The 15,112-nt window shown below is 43.8% G+C and overlaps 1 protein-coding gene across 9 annotated transcripts in view; it reads right to left on the bottom strand.

Moving 5' to 3' along the window:
• Positions 1-15,112, bottom strand: part of LOC101050152 (AGBL carboxypeptidase 4) — a 1,418,805-nt gene that overhangs the window by 272,708 nt on the left and 1,130,985 nt on the right. For 2 of the 9 annotated variants that reach the window (XM_074380786.1, XM_074380785.1), the window contains exon 1: positions 10,545-13,742. The exons of 5 other annotated variants lie outside the window; for them this stretch is intronic. In XM_074380786.1, the coding sequence (XP_074236887.1) occupies positions 10,545-10,770 (226 nt within the window). In that variant the 5' untranslated portion in view covers positions 10,771-13,742. Of the gene's footprint in view, positions 1-10,544; positions 13,743-15,112 lie in introns of those variants that run through there. 2 more of the 9 variants (XM_003921580.4, XM_074380791.1) reach the window with 2 other exon arrangements.

Below are 15,112 nucleotides of genomic sequence, written 5' to 3' on the forward strand. Positions count from 1 at the left end.
TGACTGCTCAGTGGGTAACACGGATTTCTTTTCTTTTTGCGTTATAAAAATGTTCTGGAATTAAGCAGTGGTGATGGTTATAGAACATTGTGAATACACTAAAAAAACACTTACTTGCACACATTTTAAAATGGTTAAAATGGTGAAATTCACATCAAATGAAATATACTTCAATACAAAATTAAGTGACCACTTGTGGAATGTTTACTGCACGTCAGATACCTCTATAAAGAACTTCATATAAATTATCATACCTCACAACACTGCAAGTAGGTATTATAAGCCACATTTCTTTTTTTTCCCAAAAAAGAAGAAATGAGGCTCAAATAAATAAATCTCTCTTCCCAAAGTCACACAGCTGGGAAGGTACAGAGTCAAGATGTGCTACAGATCTACGTGCCTCCTAAGCCTATACTTTAACCCCTTTAAACACATTCCAGAACATGGCAGAGCCAGAATAAATACTGAATGAACAAGGGAATGATACCCCAGTTGAGGACATCCAAATTCCCCAGCTTAAGCTCAAAGCAGAAGACCACTTTATTCCTGCTTTCTTGCCACACCACTTCCTCTGTCCTCTGTAAGTCTCCAGAAAGCATAACCATCACCAGGCACAACGGAAACAGGTTGTGGCCAACCCTCAGGGCTTGAATGGGTTATTTGCAAAGGTAGGCCGAGCAGTCCAGGAAGCTCTGAAGCCTCAGGAATGAGTTCAAGAAAGGGACAGAAGCAGATAGCACCTTGACTCACATGCCTCCTGACCTGGATCCTGGCTGCCTTGATGCTTGGCCAAGGGGATTTTGAGGCTCCTCTGAGAGTTAACCACCTCCTGGCTCCATCCTAATACTTATCAGTCTCTTCCTGGACCCATGCTCCCAGGGTGAGGGTTCAGGAAGACCCAAGGCCTCTGCTCATTCTTTTCTGCAGGCAGTGAACATTTACTAAGCTCCTGCTTTGGTTTCAGCACTATGCTAAGTAGTCCTTGTGGTTATGGTCCTTACAACCCAGATATGACAAGAACCCAACCAAAATGCAAAGTCAGACTTCCTGAGAGACACTGGCTTATGCAGGACAAATATCTGATCTCTACGCCTTCCGAACCCTAATCCTGAGTTGAAGGTATAGATACCTCATATCCATAGATTACTGAACATTCAGTCATCATAACAAATGGAAGGAACAGTTGGGAGAGGGAGGCCTAATATCTAGCAAAACAGTGCAGTCTTCTGAATCAGGTGGTCTTGATTTGGAATTCTGGCTTTGCTACATACTAACTGTGGGAACTTGGGCAAGCTAGCGAACCTGTCCGAGACTCGGTTTCATTAGCAGTAAAGAAGTGGGGATAATACACTGTTTTCCAAAGAGATAGTGCATATAAAAGCACCAAGCACAGTGCCTTTCTTGTCATATCGTTCAATAAATAGCAGCTATTACGCTACCCTTGTGTATTACCTGTTTGGCTTTTGACTCATGGCGAAGAGAACCACAGCAGGTATCTGACACAGACTGAGACATGATAACAGAGATGTTTTAGGAAGATTAATGTGACAGTGGCAAGCAAGATGAATGAGATATGGGGAGGAGACAGAACACAGGGTGACAAGAAGCTATAATTCTTGATTGGTCACATGAATGTAGGTGAATGGTGGTGTGGATCATGTGGCATTTTAATGTGACTTTGGGATATGCTTCTGACTTTGAATTCCAAGAAACCACAGAAAAAAACAACAGTTGGCTAGGAAGGATGAAGAAAGCTCTCTACTCAGCCAGTTTGTGCAAGTGCTCTTAAACAAAAATAAATGTGCATTTATTTGTTTATATGTTCTAAGACATAAAGAGGCTTCTGAAGAGAAAATCATCACCAATCATGACTTCTGGACTCTTTTATGTCCAGGGCAAGAAAACCACCAAAGATTTGGGCATTACCCTTTTCCTCCTCCTTTCTAGCTACACAATGTCAGCTAATTGCATTCATCCATTCGACAAATACTGAGTGGGCACCTATTATGAACCAGGCCATTGGCAACAATCCTTACAAACTGACTATATTTAATCCCTACAATAATTCTACTGAAGCAGAAACTGAGGCTCAAAGAAGCAAGGTGGCTTTTCTAAGACACAAATGGCAGAGCCAGCATTTCAAATCAAGTCTGTTTAATACCCAGGCCCTGTTCCTATCACCTAATTAATCCTTCAGGAACAAGAGAAAAATGATGAAGTTGCTATAACTTCCTCAAGTGGACTAAAAGGCACAACATATAAAATGATGAGCGTGCCAGTATAACTTCCTAAAGTGCCTGCCTTTCTCCCAAGATCCTGCCTACGGAATTCCATTCTCTGACCCTAAGAGAATACTGTGATGAATTCCCAAATTGAAGTAAGCACTATATAAATATGACCTGATGCCAAACTCCTGAACTATAAGGCTTATCAAAAAATTCAATAAAAATACTCAATAATATAGCAGAACTTGGTATTATTAATCTGAGGAGGGAGGAGAAACATTCCATCAAACTTACTACTGGGAATAAAGGAAGCATGGTGGTGATAGGCAAATGGTGTTTTAGAAAACGCAAACGGGTGACAGGAAACCAAATTGCAAGTCTGTCTTCAAAAGTAAATTTGCCCCTGAGGAATTTACAGTATTATTAAAATGGGAGAAACTAAACTCTGTCTTAACTTCCATTTGACATACAATCAGGCTGGAAAATTAAAATAAACCAGCATCAGAGAGCCTAATTTGGTAAGAGTTTGTTAGCCAGGATGAAATTCTGAAAAGCTACACATAAAATGCTTTATAAAGGTCTTATAAATATCTCTATATAAATCTCAAGTTTTTCATCTATACAAAAATCCTGTGAAGTTTTATGTTTGCACTAAAACTAAAAACAGATATGTCACAGAAAATACAAGCACATTGCATTCTCCGGCCGATGATGTTTGTTTTTATAAAATCCAAGGCAGACAAAATTCTCAAGTTTCGAGGATTGTACCCAGCCAAGGCTACAAGAAGAAAGAAAGAAAGAAAGAAAAATAAAAGTTCCCTGCTGTGACGCAGTAGAAAGACATCAGGAAACACCAAATCAAGGCCTGGCTCTCTCATTAACTTGTTGGGCCATTAGTCCTCTCTGCTGATTTTTTCTGTAAAACATGAAGAGTATGCCAGAGAACCTAAACAGATCCATCTAGCTGTGTGACTGCTGGCCAGCCACAGGGACTTTCAGGTCTCTTTCTCAGCTGTGCCATGTAGGGTAACAGTAGATGAGCTGGAAGATTCCTCCAGGTGGGCATGTTTGAAGAAATGCTCCATTGAGGCCATCTAAGCAGGGAGAGAAGAAATTGCTGGCCAGGTTTCAGTAGAGCTCCTTGCTCTCACACGTACCACCTCACTGGCCTTGGCACAGGACCGGGTACAGACGAAACCAGGAAGTTCATTCTATGGGGTCATTTGTCTAGCTGCCTCCGTGTGCTTCACCAGGGCTGCTGTTGCCAGCGCAACATATGCCCCCCAGCACAGGGTCACAGAGAAAGAAAACGTGGAGGAAAATATTAATAGTAAGCCTTTCCTGCTTAGATCAAGTCCCAGGAGAATTTAAAATGCACACACAAGTTAAATTTTAAACTTGTATGCTCCTTACATGTGCTCGTTCCTCTAAGTCACTCATTTCCACAATGGGTAATACCTGCAACTAAGCAAGTCACTGTTCGTCTCTCAGCACCTATGAGTCCACTGCAGTTCCTAAGAGCTGTCTATGTTTAATGAGCATCTACTATATACTAGGCACTTTTCCATATTATCTTGCTAACAACACAGTAGGCAATTACTGTCTCCATGCTATAGATGAGCACCTGGAACTCAGAGAAATGAAGTAATCTCCCCAAGGTCACACAGCTTCTAAGAAGCAGAGTCATAATCTGAACCCAGACTACGTAACTTCAAAGCTTGTCCTCTTTCAGCTAAAATTTCCTTTTCCGTAGTTAAGGAAATGATCCAGAAGTTATCTAACCAAACTTTCCCACAGGGCAGGACTCCATTCCAAAGTATCCCCGACCTCCTTGCCACCTTCAGTGACAGGGAGCTCAGCACCATGCTGGAAGCCCTTTCCATTATTTCTGTGCTCTCTCTACTGTTACATTGTCCCCACCAATGCCTGCGAATTCCATTCTCTGACCCCAACTCTGCTTTTGGGAACAAGTCTGATCCTTCCTCTGTGGTGTAAAACTCAGAAGATGAAAACTACCAAAATATCATCCCATGCAAATCTTTTCTTTTCCTGCTTATATATTTAGCTGTCCTATCCTATGTCTGACCAGTGAGTGCAAAGGAAAAGGTAGCTGCTACGTAGTTAAAAGAAACCAAAACAAGCCTAGTTCTAGGATCCAAAGACCTCTCTTCCGATTTGGTTTACAGGGCACCTATCTCTGCTGGTTATTCCCTGATTCTAAGTCCATCTGTTAGACTGGGAAGCTGTTCTTTCCCAGTCACCTTTTTTCCGGCTCTTGTTTAAACGTGCCTTTAAAAGCTGATGTTCTGCCCTTGCACACTTCTCTCACTCTGCACTCTCTCCCACTGTAACTTCAAACCACCCATCGTTCATGACTTCCAGATTGGGATCTTTGGCCTGGAATGCTCTTCGGAACCTCAGACCATATGCCTATTTGCTCTACTAACGTATCCACCCAGATGTTCCATGGGCCCTTAAGATTCAACAGGTCTAAAGCTAAACTCATCATTTCCCCTTTCAACCAGCTATACTTGTAGTGTTCTCCTTGAGACAGGGAGGCCCAGATCACATCATCATCACCACATGCATCATAACAACCAGTCAGTTACCAAATCCCATGAATTCTCCTTCCTTAAAACATCTCAGATTCACCATGACCACCACCACCTTAGTTTAAGTTTCAGAACTTTGGACTGAACTGACTCATATTTATCCGCAAGTCCAGTCCATGTAAGAAGACTTAGCCCACTGCCTGGCACCTACAGTGTTCACTAAACAACTGTTTGAACAGGTCTCTTTTCTTAGGTAAAACAAAAAACTCTATCTCACAAGGATGTAGAATATGTACACTGAACCTGGAACTGGGTGGGTATTTATCATATATTTGGTAGGCAAAAACAATGCCTATTCCTCTTCCTGCATCTCCCTGGAGTATAAGGCTGACCATCAGTATAACTCAACACTTGTAGAACTTAATTCAACCAAAGAAAACCTCTCCAGATTACGAATGTTCTTCTGGTAGGAAAAGTACATACAACTTCTGTCCCTAAGGAGCTTATAAGACAAAGCAGGTAGGCACACTAGAAAGAGAATTGGTCTTAGTGTCAAAGACCCCAATCTGAACTCCACTGGGTATGCTTTTAAAATAAAAGCTAGTATGCTCTTGAATAACAAAGCCACATAAAAAGCAACTAGCCTGGGACAATTTTTTTCTTTCAGTTTGTGAACCATAACTCTGAAGCACTCTGTAGCACACACTATTTAGTTGTAACAAATATGTGGTTGTTGAGCATGAGAAATCACATTAGACTGAACCCTCAATGGTTAACATTCCAGTAGAATCTGCAACAGATGACAGCAGGCAAGTTCCAATCTTTGCTCCAATGTATATCAGCAAAACATGTCAAAACCTAAATTAAAAGTTTTCACTCACTTTTTTTTAAAGAAAATAAATCCTTTTGTTGGCAGTTTCCCACTGATGACATGCAACAATCTTTGCATATGAAATCGGCTGGTCCCCTGCTTCACTGCTAACTTTGTAGAAGTTCCAAAGCATTTCTGGAGCAAATGATCTATTTGGACTAACAATGCCAAGCTGGGACCTGAGCCCTGAATGAGCTAAAATTACCAAAGCAATAAGAACGTGGCTTTGGAAGCTGTTTCCCCTAAGTGTGGGGTTTCTTCTAGCTAGTTGAGGGAGTGATATAAAGAATGCTGACTTTTTCCAGATGAACAAAGTTGAATGAAACCTTAAAATCCCACTGCAGGTTTCTGTTCTGAAAAACAAGTTGCTGCTGCAGAGGTTCTTATCTCCCTGACTTCCCTCTCCTCAACCACAAAAATGCACCTGCCTTCCCAAAGTTCAAGAGTTAAACACGGGCATATCAGTGTAGACTATGGATGCAGGCACAAGGAAGCCAGCCCCCTGTCCTAGAGGAGCTTCCTGTCAGGCAGGAAGAGAGGCACATTCATGACTAATAAAAACAAGATATAAAATGCTACAATCCCTAAGCAAGGCAAAAGCAAAGTGAAAAGAGAGTTCTGGGGAGAGAGAGTCTCTCTTGGGGGCAGAGGGAGGAATAGGGAATGCCACTGAGGCAAGGTGCTCCCAATGCCCTTTGTCCACTCCTTTATCACAGGATGAGGGGGCTGGACCACAAACTTCTGTCACATGTCTATCTTCCCCACTAGAAGGTGAGTTTTTTGTGGGCAGAGGCCCCATATCAGACAATGATTAATCCATCCTGGTTGGCTCAAAGGAGTGCAAGAGGGTGTGTTCACAGAAGAGTAAGAAGTAGCACAGGTCTCAGGGAAAGGGGAAGAGAGACTGAGGCTGGAGAAGGAAGGTGGAGCTGGGGATAGAGCTGGTCTAAGGAGGGCTATGAATGCCAGGTTAAGAAACCAAAACTTCATTCAGTAGGCAATAGGGAGCTACAGAAGGTTCTAATGAGAGCAGTCAACTAAGACTATGTTTTAGAAGATTATTCTAAAAGCAGCTGGGAAAAGAGATTGGAGACAGGGTAATCAATTAGAAGACTGCTTCACTGGTTTAGATAAGTAAGAGCGGATGCAGGCATGAATGCAGGCAGTGATGGTGGAGCTGGAGAAGGAAAAACTTAAACTGCAAAGCCCACCTTGAATTGGTCCATTTTCTGTGCTCCCCCAGTGCCTGGTTTCTACCTTTATTTAACACTTACTTTGAGGCCCCCAAATTATATACTCCCTGCGGATGATACTCATTTTTCATCACTCCCTCCCCCACAGAAATCCTACATAGCAGAACATGAAAAGTCAATGCCTGCCAACCCTTGGTCTTGATATCATTTCAATCACAGTACCTGAGATGCATAAGCGCATTGGTATATTTCACTTAATACAGCACTGGGCCTGGCATTCAGTAAGGAGACATCTGACAACAAAAAAATTTAGCACACTCAAACAACAGTAACAGAGCACAGATGCCTAGGCAGAACAACTTAGAATTTTAGGACTCTAGGCACAGAGAAACCAGTTTGGGCCCCCTAAAAAACATAAAATTCAATACTATGAGCCCCAGTAGCAGGCTGGATTGCAGTTACATGATGGTGAGCTCTCCAAATGAGTAGTTCTCACTTTCACAACCTGCTTGGCAAATAAATGAGAGTAAGGAGAGACCACAGGTCAAAGGTAAGTCAAACTTGAGTTCTGTGGACCCTCCAAGAGGAATAGCCTTGGTGAAGATTTATTCAAGCAAATACCAACTGAAGAGATAGGCAGGGAGGAGGACAGCTATGTGTGCTCTGTAAGAGGGAGTTGGTAATGGAGAAAGAGCAGAATGGGCTTGAAAACTCAGAAACTAAAATTATACTTTGGCTTGAAAACTTGCCTTGAGCTGTAAGCTTCATGGATAGTTTTTCCATTTCCTTTCACTCCTTCCAAATCATGCTCTGTAGCTGTTGGGAACATCAGCTACTTTACAAAGGGGACTGCCAAGTGGGGGCCTGGCACCGGAAGACCTGTATTCCAATTCCAGCCTTGCCATTTATTAGCTGTGTGGCTGTAGGCAAGTCTCTGAGCTTTGGTGTCTTCATCTATGAAATGGAAATATTAACCACAGCAATACCTATCAAAATGTCACTTAGAAGACCAATGGAGATAATACACAAGCACATAGCAAGACTGTCAGCAAAGAAGGTTTTTTTTTTTGTTTTTCCTTGAATGGGACTATAATTTGATAAGTAGTGGTATACACCAACTACTATGGGTAGTAAAATGTAAAATCCCACAGCAGTCAGCTTTGACATTTCCTGAATATAAGAAGTATACTTCAAGACAGCTCTGGGATGGGTTGGGCCAACACTCAGTATACCAATGTACTTCTCACCAAAAGCCAGAAAGTTATGCTGAAACTACCTCTGAAACCATTCTATTGGTGTCAGAGAGATTAATTAATCAATTAATAGCTAATCCACAAACATAAGGCCACCTCTGCTTCCCACTTGAGAGGTTTCCTCCTCACACCTGGTGCCACAGCACAGTGGTATTTACATATAGAAGAAGCCAGATGAGCTCTTTGAAGTCACTGCAAGCAATTCTCAGAGCCACTAAGTTTAAGTCAAGAAGGGGTTTGAAGACACATCAGAGTTATTCCGGGATAAATGAATTCCCCAACACCCTGACCTTTTAGTCAGGTCTCTATCCAGGGCAGTGGCTCCAATGTAAAAATTACCCAGGAGACTGAAATGCAAAATGTGGTTTGGTCAACTTCAAACTGTCTTTTATTCCCCTTTCACCTCCCAAGATAGAAACTGAAGAGAGGTAAAGGAAAGTGTTTTCCAACTCATTCAAACTGGTACACTTCTTTGAAGCTACTCTGCCAGTTTCCAGATAATACCTGGGTTGTTTCGTTTTTAAAATAACCTCACAGATTTATCAACATTCTAACTTGTAGAATGAACAGTCTACAGGTTCGAAATTCATGAGGTTGGTGGGAGATGCCATCTGCCTAAGTGGCCTCTCTGCAGTAGCTGAAGAGTCAAGCACAGGGTATATGTATGTTTGCTGAATGAATGAGTAGATGAATAAACCCATTACACACTAAGACACACTGACTCTCTTTGACACACACACCACTTCTACTCTCCTAGGACCCTTCCAGATCTAGGAGTACAATGCAATCATCAAGAAGCATGCATGCATGCTTTTTCTTTTAGCAAAAGGGAAGCTAAGGTTACAACCTAGTTATAACTTCCTCAAGCCTATCCTCTTGGGAAATAAATTCCTAATCCATTCCCTCAGGTAATTAAAGGCAAGCAAGCAAACAAAATAAAACCTAATCAGCTATGAACGGTTCCGTTTTCTAAAACCTGCTTCCTCTCACTCAGTTTCTCTGGCCCTAGGTGTCTGGCAGTAGATGTGCCAGGGCTTCTCAGGGAGGTGGTATGGACAGAGCCTGTCAAAAAGGGTCCCAGTGCTGCTGGTCACTTTCCAGTTCTTCCATTCTTCAACTCTGCAAACCTATTTTCCAGAGACAACGTGAGGTGGTGGAAAGGAACCAGAGTCATGAGACTGAACTAACTTGCCATGAGACCCTGGGCAAGTCACTATGGATTGAGAGAATGTTGGGTTCATCTTTTAGGCTAAATGTGAGGAAGCAAATAAACTTGAAAAAAATAGAGAAGGTCTCAGAATTACAAAATACTAACATCTTCATTCAGTTTCTAACCCTTGGTGTTCCTTCTGGTGGAGGGCAGGGTGACTATTTGCCCACTTTAAGGTTCATTCTCCTTACCAGCAGCAGCTAAAAAGGTTGCTCCCCAAGACAGAGATGATACTTCCCTCTTCCTTGCTTGTCTAGACTCAAACTTCCTGGAACTAGCTGGGAAAGAGGGCCAGCTGTCTTCTCTTTACAAAGGAAAAGATATCTCAGCAGGGCAGGAAGAACTGGAACATACGAAGATAAAGGGCTGGTTTCTTGCCCTATCACCCACTAAACCTCAGTACCCTTGTCTATCAAATGGAGGTGAGACCAGCTGCCTTAGCCCATCTCTCCAGGTCCTGGCAGAGCAGAGATGAGAGGTCTGGAGTTATTATGACCCAGAAACTCTCTCCTGGCCCTCAGCTCTCTCACTCAGGGAGCCTTCTGGGAAATTCAGAAAGGAGAGCGGAGGCTGAGGAATGCCTTGGGGCCTCTACCTCCTTACTTCTGCCACCTGGCCAGGGAGGGGCAGGAGAGTGTAGTGTGGTGCCCAGTGCACTGAGGTTCAAGGCCTCCTCATCCTGGTCCAATGTTGGCTCAGATGGGACAAGGATGTCATAGCTTCCCTCTGTGAGGAGGGACTCTCAGAATATCTGACAATATCCTTCTTGCTCCTCACTCCAAGGAGGTGCCAACAGCCTTAACGGGAGAGAGACCAACAGCTTGAGAAACTTAAAGAGACAGAAAAGAACAGAGAGGGAAGGAACTGGGAGAGAGGTAAAGAGAAGGTGAGAGAGAGAAATGACAGTACAAACCAGTAGGAGAAAAAGGGAAAGTGAAGGAGCGAAGAAAACACAAAGAATCAGAAAGAGGAGGACAGACACAGACGAAGAGATGAAGACAGACTGACAGCGCGGGAGCGCCGGGGAAGCGGGGAAGACAAAGGGGACCATCCGGTCTTTTTAACTGGCCTGGCCTCTAACAGACACCCCGTTCCCAAATGAAAAGCCCAGAGGACGGGAGGAGGCGGCAGGAAGGACCAAGTTGTGGCTCCCCCGGCCCCTCCGTCCGGGCCCCCCGGCCCCTCCCGGAGTCCCAGCCCCCGCCCGGATCCCACCGTCCCTCCCCACCCGCTCGCTCACCTGCCAGCGCCAGGATCTGGGCCTTGTGGAGCAACAGCGCGCCCCAGTCGTGGGGGGCGGGCGGGGGGCTCTCGGGCCCGGCGCCCAGTTCCTCCGGGCCCCGGTACACGGCGTACACCTTCTGGTTGTCAAAATCCAGCCGCGAGCGGGGGCTGAAGTCGCGCACGCACGACACGGGCAGCGCGTAGCAGACGTTGTCCTCCAGGAACCGCACAAAGGCGTACATGATGGGCGCCGGGGGCGGGCCCCGGTCGGGCCGCTCAGCCCGCGGGGCGGGCACGGAGGTGGGGAGCCGGCGGGGGGCTCGAGCCACTCTGCGGTGCTGGGGGGGGAGGGGGCGGCTCCCCGGGACTCAGGCTCCCCCCACTGTTATTGTTCCTGAAAGCACCGCTCTGCCAATCGGCTGCTCTCGCCTGGGCGCGGAAAAGAGAGGGAGGGGGGAAAGGAGGACGAGAGGCGGATGAGGGGGGTTTGGAAGCGCACTGCCACTTGCAAAGTCAGACCCGAGCAATCACAGCCGGAGCGCGATTAGAATGGGGAGGGAAAAGGGCTCAGAGATTCAGTTGCAATAATAATAATAATAATAATAATAACAACAACAACAACAAGAGCATTGCAGGAAAAAAATGCATTAATTAAAAGGTGCGCTGCGAGCAGGATTATATTGCTTCAATGATCGCGCTGCCAAATTGCATTGCAACAAAACTGCATTGCCAAGGAGAGAAGTGTGTGAGAGAATGAATGCGGGATGGTGGTGGAGGCAATCTTGTTTGAATCTCAAAGTGTAAACTTGGAAGCCAGCAGAAGTTTGGAGTGTATTAAATTTAGCCACTCTACCTGCGCCCTCCACCACCCCCTCTTTCCCAACTCCTTAGTTGGGCCCTGCCTTTTCTTTGCTTCCCTTCTTTTTGTTTGTTTGTTTGTTTTGTTTTGTTTTGTTTTGCAAAAATGCCAGCTCCTGCAGTGAGAAGGGTCAGTCAGATAGAAAAATTCTCCCAGAGCTGCCAAACCAGTTCTGACCAGAACCGGGGCTTATCTGGGATTTCCAGTTGTGCCAGCTGGCTGGGGTGGTGGAAGGTTTGTCAAGAGCTGCTCTCATCTGAGGGAGCAGTGGCGCCCCTATCCTCTACAGTCTTTCTCCATTGAGGTATCCTCTCCACAGGACGCCTACCACTGAGCTGGGACAAGTTGGAATCCCAGAGGTAGTGGAGGGGCGCCCTGGGGAAGACAGGCCCAAGGCTAGTCACTTCTGGAGCACTTTGAGGAGTACAGAAATAGTACTCCATGCTCTTTGCTCTGTCTCTTGCCAAAGAGAGCCTGGAGGGGTCTTGGGTTCCCCCAGACAAGCCATGAGCACCAGCAAAGGGCTCTGTACTCATAGGAACCCTATCCCACATCAGAGGAGGTCAACACCTTCACAGAGACGCCTCTGAGGGAGTGGTTTCGTATCACATATAGCTAGTCATATTTCTGTTGCCTAGCCAGACCTGGCACTTGGCAGGGAATTAATGAATTTTGGGCAAAGAAGGATAAATAAAAACCCACATTCGCCCATCCATCCATCCATCCATCCGTTTCATTCATTCGTTTATTCAAAGCAAACCAATATTCACTGAGTTTACACCATCTGCCAGACCCTGGGCCAGGTGCTAGTGGTAGAGATGAAAAGATAAACACCTGGATTCCTGGGACTTGCAAAGTCAGTGTACCAGAACTTGAATCTCAGTTTTGGGTTCCAGTGCCAAAATTAGGTAACTGTAAGAATAACATCTTTCCCATCCCCACAACCCTTATAATCTAGTCTAGGAATATTAAAGGAGTATAAGCAAGTAATGGCAGTAGGATGAGAAAAGCATTCTCATAGAGGAATGCTTAGTGGAGGTGTTGGACTCAATTAAATGTTATATATTTTTAAAATCCATTTTAATAAACTTTAGCTGTAAGAAAAAACAAAGTAAGTGCACCAAGATATTCATAATGATTTTCTAAGTTTCTTAGTAGTGGCAGATGATTTTGTTTTTCCTTGTATTAATTGTGTGTGTGTGCATGTATAACAGTTTTCCACAATGTTTTATTACTTTATAATCAGAAAACATTAAACATTATAAAATCAAAGCACTATGTGCACATTTCACATCAGCTGCACTAACAATGAAGCACATATTTATTTCACTGTGATACAGGGAGTACATTATATAAGAGGATCCCATCAACATAGAGCTCTCACATCCAAATGTGTAGGTCAGTACAATTTTTTTTTTAACCAACCCACTGGTTATGTGGTACCAGCCAAAAATTACCACCACTTGTTCGCAGCTGTTGGTCTTATCCTGCCCCGCATGCTTGTGAAAAAAAGAGGAGCCACTCTGAGTTGTTCCAGCACATTTACTTTCATGATTATGATTTCTTTGGACTGATCTTCAATGAGTTTTTATTTTAAGAATACATTCCTATGGTGGTCAAGGGGAAGTAATGTGCAGCAAGACTTCTGATAATACACAAGATGGATCATGCAGAGCTGGTCATTATTTAACCAAAGTCCTGGAAGCTCCGGGACTTTGTGTTCCCAAAATAATTTCATGTAGCCTATGGCCAACCTCCTCTCTGCATCTAAATGGGGGTGACCCCAAAACATTACCTGTCTCATCTCCTACTACCTTCTCAGACACAGTACACTCCAGACCCCAGACATTTCCCAAGATAGCATGTTTTAGCAAATCTCGAGCTTCTGTGCTTGCTCTGTCTTCATCCTGGGAAGTTCTTCCTTCCTGAGTGCATGGTGACCTCAACTTACCCCGAAAATCAGCTCAAATGTCATCACCTTTGTGAAGCTTCCCCAGCCACCCACACTTCTCAAGCATAGCCCATCTCCTTCTACTACAATGTTTTGTCCCAGCAGTTTTATCTTCCCTCACTAGAATAAGAGCTCTTTGAGGGGAGACAAAGGTAACTTCAGCATCCCAGGTACCTAGCACAGGGCTGGGGAGTAAATGTTTATAAAACAAATGTATAAAAGAAGGACATAAGGAGAGCATGAATAACAAACCTCTTGCATGTTTTTTCTTGAAAGCCTGTTCCTCTTTTTTTATTATTATTATATTTTAAGTTCTGGGATACACGTAGAGAACGTGCAGGTTTGTTATATAGGTATACATGTCCATGGGGGTTTGCGGCACCCATCATCGACATTAGGTATCTCTTCTAATGCTATCCCTCCCCTAGTCTCCTCCCACCCCTCCCCAACAAGCCCTGGTGTGTGATGTTCCCCTCCCTGTGTCCGTGTGTTCTCATTGTTCAACTCCCACTTAGGAGTGAAAATAGGACACAAACACATGGAAAAAAACATTCCATGCTCTTGGATAGGAAGAATCAATATCGTGAAAATGGCCATGCTGCCCAAAGTAATTTATAGATTCAATGCTATCTGCATCAAGCTACCATTGACTTTCTTCACAGAATTAGAAAAAACTACTCTAAATTTAATTGGAACCAAAACAGAGCCCGTATAGCCAAGACAATCCTAAGCAACAAACAAACAAACAAAAACAAACAAACAAACAAAAAAACAAAGCTGGAGGCATCAGAGTACCTGACTTCAAACTATAGTACAAGGCTACAGTAACCAAAACAGCATGGTACTGGTACCAAAACAGATATATAGACCAATGGAACAGAACAGAGGTCTCAGAAATAAGGCCACACATCTACAACCATCTTATCTTTGACAAACAACACAAAAACAAGCAATGGGGAAAGGATTCCCTATACAATAAATGGTGTTGGGAAAACTGGCTAGCCATATGCAGAAAACTGAAACTGGACCCCTTTCTAACACCTTATACAAAAATTAACTCAAGATGGATTAAAGACTTAAATGTAAGACCTAAAACCATAAGAACCCTAGAACAAAACCTAGACAATATCATTCAGAACATAGGCTTGGGCAAAGACTTCATGACTAAAACGCCAAAAACAATGGCAACAAAAGCCAAAATTGACAAATAGGATCTAATTAAACTAAAGAGCTTCTGCGCAGCCAGTTCCTCTTTTTAAGAGTTAAAACTGAATCCCAACTCTGCCTTTCCCGTTCCCAGTGACTGGAGGGCAGAACACTGATTCTACCCCTTGTAAGACAGACACATTCATGAACATATTAAATATATATAAACCTCATCCTCAGGTTCAAACAAATTCCCTACCCATGTCAGAGTAAATCATTCTTATAAGGAGGCAGTTTCATTTTCTGAGAACCCAGAAAGAAGAAAAGAACAGACAGTGGACATGGATGCTGACAGAGTAAACACAGACTCAAATGCGTTTTTCATAGATCCACAGAATAGATTCTGGAGTAGTCACAACTGGCACGGGATGCTCAAAGAGATACCCTCGAACAGCACCAGAAAGACGTCAGTTTCTGCGTCCTGTGTGACTCACACATTCAGTCTATGGATACAGATTAATGGAAAACCTACTATGTGCCATGCTGTGCCTCTTCCACCCTACCGAAACCTGAGTAAGAGTACTTTGACTTGGAAACCATAGCCCTGGGCTTTATACATACCAGAAAC

Source organism: Saimiri boliviensis, chromosome 11 (genome assembly GCF_048565385.1).
Source record: "Saimiri boliviensis isolate mSaiBol1 chromosome 11, mSaiBol1.pri, whole genome shotgun sequence".
NCBI classification, from domain to species: domain Eukaryota; kingdom Metazoa; phylum Chordata; class Mammalia; order Primates; family Cebidae; genus Saimiri; species Saimiri boliviensis.